Consider the following 18,520-nt stretch of genomic DNA (forward strand, 5'->3'; position numbering starts at 1 on the left):
TTCAGCCTCTTTCCATTAAGAATGATGTTTGTTGTTAAGTTTGTATAGATGCCCTTTATTATGTTGAGAAATTTCCCTTCTATACATATTCTGTTGAGAGTTTTTATCAGGAATGAGTGTTAGACTTTGTCAAATGCCTTTCTGCACCGATTGAGATGATCATGTGGTTATTTGATTTATTTACGTAGTGAATTACATTGATTTTCCAGTGTTGAACCATCCTTGCATATCTGGTATGAACCCCATTTGGTAGTGGCATATTATTTTTTTGATATGATGCTAAATTCTATTGACTAGAATTTTGCCAAGAATTTTTGCGTCTATATTCACGAGAGATATTGGTCTGTAATGTTTTTTGTCAAGTCTTTGCCTGGTTGCTTAGTGCCTATGTGCTATGGCTGCTAACCAAAGGGTTGGCAGTTGAAATCCGCCAGGTGCTCCTTGGAAACTCTATGGGGCAGTTCTACTCTGTCCTATAGGGTCGCTATGAGTCGGAATCGATGGCACTGGATTTGGTTTTTGGTTTTGGTTTAGTATCAGGGTTATGCTAGCTTCACAGAATGAATTTGGAAGTATCCCTTCCTTTTCTATGTTCTCAAATAATTTGAGTAGTACTGGTATAAGCTCTTCTCTGTTTGGTAGAATTCTCCAGTGAAGCCATCTGGGCCAGGGCTTTTTTTTTGTTGGGAGATTTTTTTTTTTTTTTTTTTTTTTTACCTATTCAATCTCTTCTTTTGAAAGTCTGAAAGTCTGTTCAGATTTTCAACATCCGTTTTTGTTAATTTGGGTAGGTATTGTGTTTCTAGTTTGTCCATTTCCTCTAGGTGTTCAAATTTGTTGGAGTATAGTTTTTTGTAGTACTCTGTTATGTTATGATCCTTTTTATTTCAGTCAAGTCTGTTGTAATGTCCATCATTGCATTTCTTATTTGGGTTGTTTGCATCCTTTCCTGTTTTTCTTTTGTCAATTCGGCCAGTGGTTTGTCAATTTTGTTGATCCTTTCAAAGAACAAACTTTTGGTTTTGATGATTCTTTCTGTTGTTTTTCTATTCTCTATTTCATTAATTTCTGCTGATCTTTATTATTTCCTTTCTTCTGGTGACTGTGGGCTTCTTTTGCTATTCTCCTGCTATTTGTTTGAGTTGTGTAACTAATGTTTTGATTTTGTCCCTTTCTCCTTTTTTGATGTATCTATTCCTATAAAATGACGTCTGACCACTGCCTTTGCTGTGTCCCAACGGTTTTGGTATGATGTGTTTTCATTCTCATTTGATTCTAGGAATTTTTTTATTACATCTTTTAATTCTTCTATTATTCAGTTTTCATGCATTTTTTTCCTTGCTCTTCCTGTTGTTAATTTCTACTTTGATGACACGGTGATCAGAGAAGATACTTTGTATTATCTCAATGTTTTGGATTTTGTTAAGGGTTGCTTTGTGGGCTAAGATGTGGTCTATTCTGGAGAACGTTCCATGTGCATTAGAAATGAATGTGTACTTTGCAGCTGTTGGATGGAGTGTTCTATATATGTATATGAGGTCAAGTTGGCTGATTGTGGCCTTTAGGTCTTTAGTATCTTTGAGTTTCTTTCTAGATAGTCTGTCCTTTACCAAGAGTGGTGTGTTAAAGTCTCCTATTGTGGAACTATTTCTCTTTTCAGTGCTGTTATAGTTTGTTTTATGTATTTTGGAGCCCTGTCATTGGGTGCATAGATATTTATTATGGTTATTTCTTCATGATGGATTGTCCCTTTAATCATATAATTTTTATTTCTATTGTTGTATTAGTTTCTTATGGCTACCATAACAAATTACTACAAGCTTGGTGGCTTAAAAAAATAGAAATTTGTTTTCTCACTGTTCAGTATGCTAGAAGTTCAAAATCAAGGTATTGGCAGTGTTGTTTCCTTCCAGAGACTCTGAGAAGAAACTCTCCTATGCTTCTCCCCTAGTTTTTAGTGGTTGACAGCAATTCTTGGAATTCCTTGGCTTGTGGCAGCATAACCCAGTATCTCTTTTCATCTACACATGGTCTTTTTCTTTCTGTGTCTTTTATCTACATCTCCCTGTCCTTTCTCTTATAAAAATCCCAGTCATTAGATTTAGAGCCCACCCTAGATCCAGGATGATTTCATTCCAAGATCTTTGACTAATTATATCTGCAAAAACCCTACTTCCAAATAAGGTAACCTTCTGATGTTCTCAGTGGACATGAATTTTTGAGGAACCTTATTCAACCCACTACAACTGTGATTGTTATTTTATTTCTGTTATGTTTCCTAGATGATTGATAGTGGAGAAGAAGTTTAGTGAGTTTTTAAGTTGATTTTATACCCACCAATATTGCTGAATCTCTGATTAGTTCTGAGAATTTGTTGATTCTATCAGGTTTTCTTCTTAGGTCACTGTATCTGCAAATAATGAGAGTTTTATCTTTTTTTCTTCTAATCGATACACTTCTTTTTCTTGCCTTTACTACATCATTCAAGACTTTCAATACTACATAAAAAATAGCTGTGATATCAGACAACTTTACCTGGACTATCTTTAATGGACTATTTCTCTGTTAGGTAAGTTTACCATAGTTCTTTGACATAGCCTAGGAAATTCATTTCCCTGCCCCCCTGTTTTTCTTGGAGCTTTAAAATCAAAGTAGGTGTTGAACTTTATCAAGTGCCTTTTCTGCATCTTAGATAATTATGTAATGTCTCTGTTAGTTAATCAATGTGGTGAATTTCACTGATGAATTTTCTAGTGATTCACCGTCATTACATTCCTGGGATACATCATTCTTAATGATGATGCACTTTTTAAATACATTTCATAACCCAGTTCTTCATGTGAAACATGAGACATGTTTTAATTGATTAAAAAATAAGAAAAATAAATTGTTTCAGGTTAGAAATGCTTTTCAGTGATTAGATAACCTGCATAGGTAAAAAAAAAAAAAAAAAATTCTATGAAGAAAGAGTTTGTTTTTCAAAGTAAATTAGTGACTTTAGGCTTTCATATTTCTGTTGCCTGCATGCAAACCCAGAAAAAGCTTTATTTACACTTGTGCCTCCATTTACCTGATTATAATGGCATTTCTAGTTTTCTACTTAAAAGTACTGTCAATTTTTACTTTGAGATCTTTTTAAGCAAATGAGCCCACTGCTTCTTGACGTCGACTCAAATATTACTCTCTTAATGAAGCCTTCCTGACTCTACTATTTAAAATTGCAATCCCTCCTGTGATGGTTAATGTTATGTGTCAACTTGGCTATGCTGTGATTCTCGGTGGTTTGCCAGACGTTGGACTGGCTGATCTTCCATAATGTAATATAATCATCCCTATGGTGAGATCTGATATAATCATCTCCATGATGAGATCTGCTATGAGCAGGAGACCAGCTGAAAGGGAGTTTCCTTGGGGGTGTGGCCTGCCTCCCATATATAAATGGATGTTCCAGCAAGGCTCTCTCTCGCTGCCTTGCTCTGGATATGCATCCGATTCATCATCTGACCTCCAGTTCTTGGGATGTGAGACAGCAGCCTGCCACCTGACCTGTAGATTTTGCGTTCATCAGCCCCTGCAGTCAGGTGAGTCAGGAGAAGCCTCCAGCCGGACACCTGACCCATCGATTTGGGGATTTGCTGGCTGCCATAACTGCATGAGCCATTTCCTTGAATTAAATCTCTCTCTATATTTACATATATATGTTTCACTGGTTCTGCTTCTCTAGAAAACCAGACCTAAGACACTCCCCAATACTCCCTTCTCCCTGTTCCTCCCAGTATTTTCCTCCATAGTACTTAACAATCTGTAGCAGCACAGAGAGGCAAAGTGATGGGAAATATGGAAAACCATTAAGATACATGGAGAATAAAGTGAAAAATTTGTCTAATCAGAGTCTCACTAAAAGACTAAAGAGGGAATGGGGCATAGACAATATTTGAAGAGATAACAGCTGAGAATTTTCCAGAACTGATGAAAAGTAATCCTCAGATTGAAGGGTTCCAACAAACCCAGAGCAAGATTAACAACAAGAACAACAGCAACAAAAACTACACTTGGACTCCTCATAATGAAATGAGAAAATACAAAAGACAAAGAGGAGATCTTAAAAGTAACCAGATAATTGTCATAATAGATTGGATTATTGTTTCAGAACTCTTCATTCATTCCCCTTATAAAATTATACACCCATACCATTTGCCATGTAATTCAGCAGTTCTTTCCACTATAAGCAAAATATACTTCCCCACTTCATTGGTAATGAGCTTGTCTACTTTCTTATAAAAAATCAGAAATTTTGTCATTATGTGCAGGTGTTGATTATATACATAAAAATTCAAAGAAATCGACAGGTAAATTATTACAATCAACAGGATAGTTTAATTTTGCAAAACAGCTGGACACAAAATCAATATATAAAGTCTGTTGCACTTCCATATATCAGCAAAAATGAGTTGGCAAATAAATTTTTTTAAAAAGGAATACATCTAAAAAGACTTACTGGAGATAATTGTAACACTTTATTAAAAGGCATTGAATATGACTAAATAAAGGGAGACATCTTCCATGTTTATGAATTGGAAGAATCAGTATTGTAAAGATGCCAGTTGTCCCTAAATTGACCTACAGATTCAAGGCATTGCAATCAAAATGTTACCAGGCTTTTTTTTTTTTTTTTTTTTAAATCAGCTTAATAAGATGATTCTAAAATATGTATAGAAATGCTAAGGACCAAGAATTGTTAAGTTACTCGTAAAGAAAAACAAATGACAAGGTAGAGGAATTTTCCCTATCAGATAAAAAGGTATATTATGTCTATAGTAATTAATATAGTATCAGTGCAGCAACATACAATAGATAGCCCAGAAACAGACATATACTTATACAGACCTTTACTAAAATAAAGATAGTCATGCATGTAGGTAGGGAAAGGATGGACTCTTTAATAAATGGTAGTAATACAAAACATTAAATTAGGCACCTACCTCACACTGTACACAAAATTAAATCCTATGTAGATTAAAAAAACTAAATGTGAAGGCAACTATAAACTTCTTAGAAATATCAAAAAAGGAAGTCTTCATGACCTCAGGGTTGGGGAGGGTTTCTTAAACAAGGACAAAAATCACAAAACTTAAAGGAAAATATTAATAAGACTACATTAAAATTAAGAATCTTATGCATCAAAAACCACCATAAAGAGAGTAAAAACTGCACAATCTGAGAGAAGATATTTGTGGGACATGTAACTGACAGAGGAGTAATACCCAAAATGTGTAAAGGACTTCTGTAACTCTCTAAGAAAAAGACAATTCAATGGAAAAATGGACAAAGATACTGAATAAGCACATTACTCAAGAGAACTTCAATGGCCAATAAGTAAATAAAAAGACACTAAGCAGCTTAGAAATCAGGGAAATGTACATTAGAATTACAATGTGTTACCTATCGGATTGGCTAACATTTGAAAAGTCTGATAATATCAAACACTTGCAAGGTTGTAAAAACAATGAAACTCTCAGAAACAGCTGACAGAAGCTTAATTTGGCATCTCCTTTGGAAAAATTTCACATTTTTTCACATCTCCTAGTAAATCTGAATGTGCGTATACAATGTAGTTGTGTACCATCAAGTTGACTCCAACTCCTAGGGATCCTATATGACAGAGTAGAACTGCTCAAGATTCAAAGTGTTCAATGAGTGGTAACTATTTATTTTACCATATAATTATTTAATTATACCATGAAACCTACTCATTATAAAATGTCATTACCAATATTCCTTGGGTCATTAAAATCTCTGTGATAGGGTAAATAATGGCCTCCCAAAGATGCCCCCATATTAATCCCTGGACCTGTGAATGTGTTACCTTACATGGTAAAAGGGACTTTACAGATGTGATTAAATTAAGGATCTTGAGATGGGAGATTATCCTGGATTATCTGGGTGAGTCCAATGTAATCACAAGAGTTACTATAAAATGGAGGCAGGAGAGCAGAGAGGACAGGGCAATGTGATGATGGAAATAAGAGATTGGAGTGATGTGGCCACAGCCAAGGAATGCTGGCACCCTCTCTCTAGCTGGAAGAGTTAAGAAATGGATTTTCTCTTGGAGTCTTCAGAAAAAAACAGCCCTGCTCATACCCTAAGTTTAGCCTTATAAGACTCATTTTGGCTTCGGACCTCCAGAAGTATAAGAAAATAAATTTGTGTTGTTTTAAGCCAGTAAATTTGGGATAACTTGTTACAGCTTCAGTAGGAAACTAATATAATTTCTGTTTGAATGTATTAATTTAATTTAAAAATGGTATGCTTAAAAAAAAGATGAAAAATCAATATATGTATTAGGTATTTTAAAGCTTTATTGAAGTGATAAAACGTATGAATTCTTTAAAATAATGTGGCACCAGCAGAACTCAAAGTTCCCCTAAAAATAATTATAACAGACAACACAAATCCTAAAATGTCCATGTTGATGCCTATAAGCCCACTTACCTGGGGTTTCTCTCTTGACTAATGTGATCAGAAAGAGAAGGCCAGTCTGAACCCTGAGCTTAATGAAAAGTCTCTAATTTGAAGCCCCCCAAAAGGGATCTATCTGTTCCTGGCCACTTGCATCAGTCACTCTGTGTGCCTGCTAAAAATGCAGATTCCTGGCCCCTCCTAAAACTTGACAAATAAGAATCTCTGGTGGTATTATCTGGAAACCTGCACGTTTAACAGATCCCCCACTGATTCTTATGCCCACAAGCTTGAGAGTCATTGAGGGTGGAGTGGGCACAGAAAATCTGACCTCCAGATAAATCAGCGCCACCAATAAAATTCTATTCCTGATCTCCTCTTTGCTCTCCTAGACAGAAGCCAGTGTATCCTGGGAGAAGAAATGACTTCTATTCTCTATTCCTTCTTACAATTACCCTGATATTCTTTATGTACATGCAAAAAAAAAAAAAAAAAACCCATTGCCATGGAGTCGATTCCAACTCATAGTGACCTATAGCACAGAGTAGAACTGCCCCATAGGGTTTCTAAAGAGCACCTGGTGGATTTGAACTGCCAACTTTTTGGTGAGCAGCTGTAGATCTTAACCACTATGCTACCAGGGAGCACTAAAATGACAGGCTCATAATTTATCTGCCTACCCAGATGAAGCCATTGTACAGGTTTAGGGACAGTTAAAAAAAGTTAGTGGTGTCACTTTCAGGAAATTACAATAGAGTTATTCTCTTGTGGACATCATTACTAAAAATTAGATCACGGAACTTATCGGACTCCTGCTACAATAAGGAAGCTTGACTATCAGGAGAGAGACATGAAGGTGCCATGCCAGTGGCTAGAATTCCACAGCAGAAATATAATGACCTCAGTGCAGAGCAAAACCCTGGCCAAACACTGGGTCAGTGGTTTCACGTTTCCATTGAAGTATTGTGGCTAGTCTAAAAATCTCACAAGGAGAAAAGAAAAGGATTCTTCAGGTAATAAACAGAATTTCAAAATTCACATTGTATTATAGTCAGTTCTAAAAATGACTGTGATACAATGTTAGAACTAAGCCAGAAAAAGACTAACTTAGTTGTTTATTTATTTACTTTCATTTTTTAAAAGCACTAACCCCAAACCTGATGGCTGTTGAGTCGATTCCAACTCATAGCGACCCTATAGGACAGAGTAGAAGTGTCCCACAGGGTTTCCAAGGAGCGGCTGTTGAATTCGAACTGCTGACCTTTTGGTTAGCAGTCCAGCTCTTAACCACTACACTACCAGGGCTCCTTTAAAAGCCACAGGTACTACAAAAAATAACTTATACGCATTGCAAAACCTCAGATTTCAACACGTAAAGTCATTATTGTGATCACTATTATGATTAATCAGTACGATTTCAGTGTCTCAAGTTTATCTTCATTTAGCCCTTAAAACAAAACCAGAAATTATTTTTTTTTTAAATCAATTTCTTTCCAAAAAAGAGTTTGTGTTGAGGCTACTTTTATTGCACATTATTGAATTGTTTCTATTTTAATAAATAGTACACAGCGCAAAGATTCATACTGTGAAGATCCCTGCAACTTCCATTCAGCGGCCTACTAGCAGGGGAGACTAAGAACATTGTTTCTGTATCTTTTTAAGGCACAGATTGCCCACTTATTTTTAAACTTTGAACACAATTATTTTCCCAAATATTTTTAATGTGAGCTAGAGAACTTCTCCTCATAAAACTACAGCTCCGGACACCAAAACAAGGTATAGTACATCCCATAGTTTTCACAGAGCTACAGAAGTACTAATAAAATGATCATCGTTGCATTGAACATGCATTTGGTATTGTGGTTCAGTTTTCATACATCCATAAGATACTCTTTCAACTTTATACTTTAACACTGAAGGAAGAAAGAAAACATTTGTAAATGAATACCAGAAAGACTGATCCTCTCCAGAACTAAACCCTTTGCCGTCTGGTTGATTCCAACTCACAATGATCCTATAGGACAGAGTAGAACTGCCCCATAGGGTTTCTAAGGAGCAGTTAGTGGATTTGAACTGCCGACTTTTTGGTTAGCAGCTGAGCTCTTAACCACTGCGTCACCAGGGCTGTCTCTCCAGAACTAAGAGCAGAACTAAACAGCAGTTCAACAACTGGTCAACAAGTTAGTGATTTTTTTTTTTTTTTTTTTCTTACTCTGTCCTTCAAGACAAGATTTTTAAATGCAATGTTGGGTAGATATACAGCAACCATCTCCACTTTCTCAGGGTCAGTGAGTTGTCTGAAGTTACTGTCAGACCAGGGATTGTTTTCCACTGTTGATATAATCAACAGTCCAAAGAATAGCTGGGATCAAAAGTGTAAGAGCTAGAGCCAAGGGGGCACAAAGAACACGTCCTAAAGCTATAACAAAATCAGCAAAAAGAGACAAGCTATAACAAGAATCAACAAGAATAGCTCCCCTCATCAAAAATTTTTAAACAAACAGCATAAAGATGCAAAGGATGTTAAAACCACTTTTTAAAATATAAATACAGTTCTAGGTGAAATATAGATATCTGTTAGCTCAAAATAATAGCTGGTCTTTGAATATACTGCATCTGATTTTAAAATATCCATACAGTCTCCCAATTCAGCTACACATTATACTTTCCTTTAGAGTACAGATAAGCTTGATAGCTACTTTTTACAGCAGCAGAATAGAGATACTGGAGGGTCACCGTTTACTCTGTATTTTCCAGAGTTGGGTAGATCTTTGCACTCTGATATAAAGGTACGAAGTTCAGTCTCTGGGAAGCCATTTTGTTGGTAATGCTATATAGAAAAGTAAAAGAAAGCTGTCATTAATAAGCACCTTGAAAACAGATTTATTCCAAATTCAACATGGGTCATTTGGCAAGATAAGGAGATCTTTCTCAAGGGAGAGTTGAGTCACTTTCAAGTATTTTCAGGGAGGTGTAGCCTGTAGGAAGTTGGTCCCTAGGTAGTGCAAGTGGTTTGTGCTGGATTACTAACCTAAAGGCTGATGGTTTGAACACAACCCACCCAGTGGTGCTTTGGAAGAAAAGTCTGATGGCCTTTCCCACGTACCTTACCAACGTGCACATCCTTTTGGAGTCCCTCTTTTGTTTGTTTAAGGGCCTCATATTTATATCAGTTTAGGGTTAAAGATCTCTAGGACATGCCCTGACCAGAAAGGATTATAAATAGCTTAGCTCACCCATTTGGCAAGTGCTCTGAGCCCATGGAAAAAGGTTAACATCTAAAATACTATCATATGAGTCTGAGGTTTGTGTCATCAAAAGTTGCCAACTCATGTTACTCTTAGGGATCTTGGATGTCACCCTCAAATAACATATGGTCCTCAGCATGCAGAGTTGAAGATGATGAGTTTTGAGAGCACTATGGGAAGGAATTTGGGCTGTTACAGCTACATTCTTTTCCAGTTGCCTTGGTTACCCAAAGCACACACCTGCCAGGCAAATACCAAGGAGAGGAGGGGAACAGCCAGTCCTTAAAATCTGGCTCAGTAAAAATGAAGCCAGGCGCTGGCTTCATGAATAAGGTATTCGTAATTATTAACTCTAAACCATGGCCTTCTCTTTATCCTTGGAGCCAATCACATGGCATCATGTTTCATCTTCCCCTCACGCACAGAAAGAAAAGTCCCAAGTGTCTACCCCGCTTTCATACGTAACAGTATAAGGTTATTAGAAACTTAAATATATAGAGATATTTATTCTGCCTTACCATATTTCAGGAAACCCTGTTGGTGTAGTGGTTGTGTTACGGCTGCCAACCAAAAGGTCGACAGTTCGAATCCACCAGGCGCTCCTTGGAAATCCTATGGGGCAGGTCTACTCTGTCCTTTAGTGTCACTATGAGTCAGAATTGACTCGATGGCAATGGGTTAGGTTTTTGGTTTACCATATCTCAAGGGGCTCAAACTGATTTTTAAAAAGATCTCATATTGAATGACAATCACTTTTCAAATCAGATTTCTAAATGTGGAAAGAATACGTAGCTAGTACTTGCCACACAAGCATATCAATCTCTCTACTGTTCTGGAGGCTGGGCCCCTTGGTGTTGTACCATGCAGGGCCTCACAAAGATTAATGGGTTCAGTTACAACACACTTCAGATACAGAGGCAAATGTTTCTTTATGAAAATTGGACTTTAAAAGTTCCCCCACACAATTTTGGGGAACTGAAACACCACCTGTTTTACTTAACGAATAACTGTTGACTCATGTAATTCTAATAAAAGGTTAAAAAGCTCAGTTACTTAGAGACCAAACTTTCAAAACTCTAGAAATTCTATTTCTCCTTAATTTCTTGTTTCTCAAACTTCAGCCCAAAGAAATGAACATTCCATCAGTTTTCCCGCTTAAATACTATATTTTACTGCCACTATACAAGTTCTTTTTTTTTTATACAAGTTCTAGATGAATGTTGCTACTAACAGCTCTTGATAAACGTACCTTAATTGTTTCATATGTGTCAGTAATTAGTGCAATGAAGAGGCTTAAAATCATGTATATAAAGAGACTGATGAATGTGTAGAGGTATATTCTGCTGAAGAGCCAGACCAAGTAACTTTTTTGCTGCATTTTTGCAAATGTGGCAAACATGTCATCTCCATTTATCAGAGAGAAAAGGCACTCGGAGACCACGTTCAGAGAACGGAACTGGAAAAAAAAAAAAAAAGAGAGAGAAAAAAATTCCTTTTAATCCACGTTCCTTCCCACTGGAGACTTTGTTCATGATGCCGTATTAAAAATAATGGAATCCAATGTCCCATGTTACCCCTTTCAAATGAATAACTGAGGTAACCACAAGCATTTGCTTTGTCAGGCACATGACATGTATACTGTTTTTCCTGGGACAAGCAGCTCCTTCTTGATGCTTCCCTTAACAGAAACTGCCTGAACCGAAGGCAGAAAGGGCCGGCCTGAACCTTCAGTGCCTTTCTGAGTCAAGTCTTATCCTTCCCTTTGACTTAAGAGAAAAAGATCTTTGAAATACTGCTGCAGAGATACTCAGCTACCAATCACGCATGCCCAAACTTCTCATTTTAAAGTCTATTTCTTTTAAGACAATGGTATATTTGAGCCTAGTGTTGTTGTCATTAGCTGGCACCGAGTCAGCCCCCAACTCATGGTGGTCCCGTGCACAACAGAACAAAACACTGCCTGGTCCTGCAGCATCGCCATGATTAGTTACGGATCAGATCACTGTGATCCACAGGGTTTTCACTGGCTGATTTCAGAAGTAGATCACCAGGCCTTTCTTCCTAGTCCATCTTAGCCTGGAAGCTCCACTGAAATCTGTTTAGCATCACAGCAACACACAAGCTTCCACTGATAATGGGTGGTGGCTGCACGTGAGATGCATTGGCTGGGAACTGAACCCACCTCTCTCACATGGAAGGCAAAAGCTCTATCACTGAACTACCAATGTCCCCTACTTGAGACTATAGTTCTAGTTTAAAAAAAAAAATCAAATATCGTCTACAAGTTTCTCCCTATGCTACTTTTTACAAACTCACGTTTTGAGAAGGCTTATCTAAATAGCCTGATCTAGTTTATAGAGTAGACCCCCCATCTAGTTGGTCGTACTGTGGTGGCTTATATGTTACTGTGATGCTGGAAGCTATGCCACCAATATTTCACATACTAGCAGGGTAACCCATGGTTTCAATGGAACTTTCAGACCAAGATGGACTAGAAAGAAAGGCCTGGTGATCTACTTCTGAAAATTAGACAGTGAAAACACTACATATAACATACATGTGAACTGTGGTGTTGGTAAAGAATATTGACTATACTGTGGACTTCCAAAAGAATGAAAAAATCGGTCTTAGAAGAAATAGAACCAGAATGCTTCTTAGAAGCAAGGATGACAGGACTTACTTTGGACACATAATCAGGAAAGAACAATTGCTAGAAAAGGGCATCATGCTTGGTAGAGAGGTCAGTGAAAATGAGGGAAATCCTCCACAAGATGGATTGACACAATAGGCGCAACAATGGACTTAAATATACCAACCATCGTGAAGATGGCATAGACCTGGGCAACGTTTCATTCTGAGTCAGAGCCAACTCCATAGCAACCAACAATAACAACAGTATACACTGATGAATCAAATTGACTAAACGTGACTTTGATAGTGGTAAAAAGCATTTAGTTATCTGCCATATTCTAAAAAAAGATTTGAGGCAGTTTAGTGACTCAACTGTTCTCTCAGCTTGGTCACAAGTTTATAAATATGGCAACGGATACACTACCTTCAACATTTTAAGGCTAAATCACAAAGCAAAAGAAGTTCATTTAAAAAGGATAACTGGACGGAAAAATTTGGAAACAGATAGTGGTGATGTTTGTACAACGTGATGGACGTAATTAAGACCACTGAATCGGACATGTAAAAAATGTTGAAATGACAAACGTTTTGGTATATATGTATACATATCTCAATAAAAAAAAATTCAAAAAAAGGATACCAAGCCACTGATCGTCTTCTAAGACCTTATTAAAAAAAAAAAAAAAAAAAACAGGAAAAGAAGTTGTTTATCAGTACCTTATCATGGTAAGGGCCCAGCACAATCCATCCACAGAAGCAATAGCCTAAATAAATCATAGCCGCACAGCAGCAGAACCTGATGACACTGGGCAGTGCTGCCTGAAGGGTCAGAATAAGGAGCTGGGAAAGCAAGAGAGGTCATTAGAATCCCTTTGGCCTTCAGCTAAGCAGTGCAATAACCGAAAGAGAGATACCAACAACATGGAGATCCGTGGAATTCCTTACATTGTACTTCTGAAAAAACCCCAGGTATCGGATGACTCCAAGCCACACAAGCATGGTAGAAGTTCCAAGAAGTATGCTACAGACATCATAACTTGTCAGACTCTAAGACAGAGTGGGAAAAAAAGATATCAGATTATATAATAGAAATTCATTCAGGCAAGAAATATTTATTGAGTAGCTATGGGTCAGGCATTTTTCTAGGTACTAAGGATAAAACAAGAAGCCCTGGTGGCACAGTAGTTAAAGCACTTGGCTGCTAACCGAAAGACTAGTTCAAACCCATTAGATGCTCTACGGGAGAAAGTTGTGGCAGTCTGCTTCCGTAAAGATTTACAGTCTCAGAAACCCTATGGGCAGTTCTATTCTGTCCTATAGGGTCACTATGAGTTGAAATTAACTCGACAGCAGTGGGTTTGGTTTTGGTTTTGGTTTTTGAAGGATAAAACAGTGACCAAATAGAAAACATCCCTGCACTCATGAGTCTTATATTCTACTGAAGGGAGAGAAAATAGAAAAAATAATAATAAAAACTTTGGTACATTAGTTGGTGGTAAGAACTAAGAAGAAAAGTCAGGGAAGGCAACAGGAAATAGGCATGGGGTTGCAATTTTACGTAAAGTGACCAGGGAAGGGCTCACTGAAAAGTGAGGAAGCAAGTCAAGCAAAAAACTAAGAGAAGAGTTCTCCAAGCACAAGGACCAGCAAGTGCAAATGCTCTGAGGCAGGAGAGTAACTGGCGAGACCGCAAGTCTGGCTGGACAGCATGAGCGACGGGACGAGTATGAGGTCACAGAAGAAAGGGAGGCAGTTAGTATAGGACCACCTGGTTACTTTAACAGCTATGTCTTTTACTCTGAATGTGTTGGGAAGATTCAAGAGCTTTGAACATTGGCTGCAATGGTTCAGAGCAAATTGTGGAGTCCTGAGGGTGACAGTGGGAAGACAAGTGAGGAGGCTATTGTGAGGAGGTATTATTACAGGTGAGAGCTGATAGTGGCTTGGAATGAACCTGGTAATGGCTGACGGATGAGGTGATTTTTCACCAAGGGTACTTCCTTTTGGATTAGACATGCGGAAGGGGAGATTAGAGAAAGACAGGAGTCAAGGATGAATCATAAAAAACTGAAGAGAGTTGTCATTAACTGAAATTACAAAGGCTCTGGGAGAAGCAAGTTTGGACTGTGGAGGTGGAGACTCTAGGAGTTTTGTTTTAGATACGTTACATTTGAGAGGCTGAGTAGAGACCCACGTGGAAACATGGAAAAGATAGTTGTATATCTGAGGGAAGAATTTCAAGCTGGAGATACAGATTTGGGAATCACTGTCATATGGGTACTATCTAGAGTCATGGGACACAATGAGATCACTAAGAGAGTGAGTGTAGGTAGAAAAGAGAAGTCCAAGCATTGCGCCTAGAAATAGTCACCTTCAGAGATTGCAGAGATGAGGAACTAGCAAAGGAAACTCAGAAGAATTGCCAGTAGTCTAAGAGAATAAACAGGTTAGTGTGGCTACCAAGTGAAAAAAAAAAAAAATGCTTAAACAAAGAGGGTATGAGCAACGGTGTTAAAAACTGCTGATTGGTCAAGATGAGGATAAATAATTGATTGTTGGTTTTAGTAGCATGGAGCTCATTGGGAACCTTGACAAAAATGCTTTCCAGAGAATGGAATTGACAGCCTGATTGGAGCAGATATAAGAGAGAATGGGAAGAGTAAAATCAGAAACAAGATTAACTACTTGTTATAGGTTGAATTGTGTCCCCCCAAAATATGTGTTGTAAATCCTAACTTCTATGCCTGTGGTTATAATCCCATTTGGGAATGAGTTGTCTTTGTTATGCTAATGAGCCAGGATTAGTATATATATCTTAAATCAATCTTTTTTGACATATAAACGGAAAAAAAAAACAAACCCAGTGCCCTTGAGTCATAGAAGAGATTAAACAAGGAAGTGAGAGAAGCAGAAATAGGGGAAGAGAGATGCCAAGCCACATGAAGATAGTCCAGGAGCAGAAGCTCAGAAAAGACCAGAAACTTCCTCTAGAGCTGACAGAGAGAAAAGGCCTTCCCTTAGAGCTGGCACTCTGAATTCAGGCTTCTAGCCTCCTAAACTGTGAAAAAATAAATTTCTGTTTGTTAAAGCTATCCACTTGTGGTATCTCTATTATAGCAACCCTAGATAACTAAGACACTAATCTTTTGAGGGTTTTTGCTATATAAAGAGTAGCTGGTTAGGGGGAGAGATAGGGTAGAGATTTTATCTTTTTAAAAGGGACAGAAAACATGCTAATGGGAATTACCTAGAGAAGAGAGGGAAACCAATGATGCAGGAAAGGAGACTAGCTGGAGCTGTGATCTCAAGTAAGCAAGCGGGCATAACATCTGGTAGGTGAGTGGAGGAGTTGGCCTCAGATAGTAGCCTAAATAACATATCCATAGTAACAGGAGAGAAGGCAGAGTATATGGGCATTGACGCTGGTAGTAGATAAATCAGGTAGGACTTGGTAGAATTTCTGTTTCTTTTTTTTCCCCTATTGTTCCTTTGAAATAGGAAGTAAGGTCATTGTTGAAAGTTAGGATGAAATGGGGTATTAAAGGTTTGAGAGGAAAACAGAAGAAATAGACATCTATGAGACAGGGAGAGTAAATGGTTGAGAAAAATGTAGAAAAATTGTTGGATACCATTAAAGATTCCTTGAGGTTAATGACAGTTGAGGTAGGTCAAAGCAAAAATTTGCTGCAAATATTTCCCTTACTCCCTTTTTTTTGTTTGTTTAAAGATAAAAGTCTCTTACAGTGATACATACTATCACCACATGTGGTAGAAGCTGTTCCATGTCGACCTAAAGCTATCCTCTTCTGCCTAGGCACAGGCCTGGGCTGCATTCCCTACTTCCCCTTGCAGTTAGATGTGACTAAGTTCTCTCAATGCGATGTGAACAGAAGTGACGTCTGCTACTCTCATGAGGAAAGAGACTATAAGACTTGGAAAGCATGTACCACACCATGTTTTCCCTTCCCACAGGCATGTTTAAGAGGCACCCTGTTTAAGAGGTGACCAGGCTTCAAGCACGCAGTCTGGGAGAGTCCTTAAAGAGGACTGGCAGAAGAACAAGACAGGAAGAACTTGGGTACGTGAATAACTGTGTGAAGCCGAGCCACTCACCAACTTGGAAAATCCAACCCCTGAAAATTGATTGCCTCCAGCTACTCTTTCTTGTGACTATTATGTAAGAGACGAATAAGCTCCTATCTTATATGGGTCATTGCATTGTGAGGTCTCTGTATAAGGATCTGAATTATAACAGCCTCCCCAGGTGATTGATGCTCATGCTCAGTGGCAGTCAAGGCTGAGAACACGAGCAAGAAACGTGATTAGTTTTGCTTGTTTGATCTTTTGTTTTGAGAGAGAGCTGATTTCTAAGCTAGGTTAGTCTTAAAATGGATAACCTCGAAGCATCACACCAATGGAAAAAGTGAGAAGATGGGAACATTCTTACACTGAATTGACAAAGGAAACAATTACAAGCACGATAGTATATTGACTTCACATTCCTCTCTGGCTCTACTCTATTTGTGTTGAGATTCTATCATTTCTTGTAAGAGTAAATAAACTTTTCACCTTAGTTACTTTGGTATCTGTAAAAAAAAAAATCCGTAAGGGATATAAAAATTAATAGACCCCAATCCCAGAGTTCTCATTCAGTATGTCTAGCGTGGGCCATTTTTACCAGGCACCCAAAAGATCCCAATGCAGTGGTTTGTGGATTATCCTTTGAAAAACTCTGCCAAAGAGACTTCCAGGCCAGATTTAAGAAAATTACTGTTACTGATTTTCAAGTTTACTCAATAAAAGGCGTGGAAGAAATCATTTACTCTGAAAATTCTTAGATTCTGGAAAAATAAATTATTATTAATGCAAATCTGATAGCAAAGATGGCATGAAAAGGAGGAAATTTTACCTTAGCTTGGATTTCCATTTTCAGAATTGATCCAATGATTGTCAATATATCACTAATAATAATCATAATGTACCATCCATTGACAAATTCCATTTGATCAGAAACAGAAACTTCCTTCTTATAATGAAGGAGGAAAAAATTGACAAATTCCTTTAGGGGAAAGAGAGGAGAGCCACAGTGAATTTCTCTGTCAATCAAAATGACAGTAGCATTTAGAAAGCAACAATCCCTACCTGCTGAAGCTGAAGTCCTCTAATAACAGACCGAACACAGAGGATTAGCGAAGCCAAGCACGTCAGGATGACAAAGGCATCAAAGATCATCATGTAGTGAGTGTTCTTCTGAACTGGAAGGAAAGATTACTTGTTTATGTAGCAGGGCATTAATACAGTGATGTCTCCTTTTTTTCCTTAGTCTGTTGTTAGGTGCTGCTGAGTTGATTCTGACTCATAGCAACCCTAGGTACAACAGAACGAAACACTGCCCAGTCCTGCACCATCCTCACAATCATTTGCTATGTTTGAGCCCATTATTGCAGCCACTGTGTCAATCCATCTCACTGGGGGATCTTCCCCTTTTTTGCTGACCCTCTACTTTACCAAGCATGATGTCCTCCAGGGATTGGTTCCTCCTGATATCATGTCCAAATTACCTGAGAAGAAGTCTCACCAGCCTCCCTTCTAAGGAGCATTCTGGTTGTACTTCTTCCAAGACAGATTTGTTCATTCTTTTGGCAGTCCATGGTATGTTCAATATTCTTCACCAACACTGTAACCCAAAGGCATCAATTCTTCTTCAGTCTTCCTTATTCATTGTCCAGCTTTTGCATGCATATCAGGCAAATGAAAATACCATGGCTTGGGTCAGGAGCACCTTTGGTCCTCAAAGTGACATCTTCGCTTTCCAACACTTTAAAAAGGTCTTTTGCAGCAGATTTGCCGAATGTAAAACGTTTGATTTCCTGACTGCAGCTCCATGGGTGGTGATTGTGGATCCAAGTAAAATGAAATCCTTGACAACTTCAGTATTTTCTTTATTTATTATGATGTTGCTTATTAGTCCAGTTGTGATGACTTGGGTTTTCTTTATGTTGAGGTGTAATCCATACTGAAGGTTTTGATCTTCATCTTTGATCTTCATCAGTAAGTGCCTTAAGCTGTCTTTGCTTTTAGCAAGCAAGGCTGTGTGATCTGCATATTGCAGGTTATTAATGAGTCTTCCTCCAATCCTGATGCTAAGTTCTTCTTCATATAGTCCCACTTCTTGGATTATT

The 18,520-nt window shown here is 37.9% G+C and overlaps 1 protein-coding gene and 1 long non-coding RNA gene across 12 annotated transcripts in view; one reads left to right on the forward strand and one right to left on the reverse strand.

Moving 5' to 3' along the window:
- Positions 1-18,520, forward strand: part of LOC111750988 (uncharacterized) — a 38,087-nt gene that overhangs the window by 11,789 nt on the left and 7,778 nt on the right. For 4 of the 7 annotated variants that reach the window (XR_010321423.1, XR_010321428.1, XR_010321426.1 and 1 more), the window contains one exon: positions 16,311-16,515. The exons of 2 other annotated variants lie outside the window; for them this stretch is intronic. This is a non-coding gene — a long non-coding RNA (uncharacterized LOC111750988). The remainder of the gene's footprint in view (positions 1-16,310; positions 16,516-18,520) is intronic. One more of the 7 variants, XR_010321427.1, reaches the window with a different exon arrangement.
- The window catches only part of MCOLN3 (mucolipin TRP cation channel 3), a 38,082-nt gene continuing 23,082 nt past the window's right edge, over positions 3,521-18,520 (reverse strand). For all 5 annotated transcript variants that reach the window (XM_064282179.1, XM_064282177.1, XM_064282178.1 and 2 more), the window contains 6 exons: positions 17,481-17,593; positions 17,248-17,397; positions 13,284-13,385; positions 13,056-13,178; positions 10,957-11,163; positions 3,521-9,289 (listed from right to left, as the gene is read on the reverse strand). In XM_064282179.1, coding sequence (XP_064138249.1) covers positions 9,155-9,289; positions 10,957-11,163; positions 13,056-13,178; positions 13,284-13,385; positions 17,248-17,397; positions 17,481-17,593 — 830 coding nt within the window. In that variant the 3' untranslated portion in view covers positions 3,521-9,154. The remainder of the gene's footprint in view (positions 9,290-10,956; positions 11,164-13,055; positions 13,179-13,283; positions 13,386-17,247; positions 17,398-17,480; positions 17,594-18,520) is intronic.

The sequence above is a fragment of the Loxodonta africana genome, chromosome 3 (assembly GCF_030014295.1).
Source record: "Loxodonta africana isolate mLoxAfr1 chromosome 3, mLoxAfr1.hap2, whole genome shotgun sequence".
Classification (NCBI taxonomy): Eukaryota; Metazoa; Chordata; class Mammalia; order Proboscidea; family Elephantidae; genus Loxodonta; species Loxodonta africana.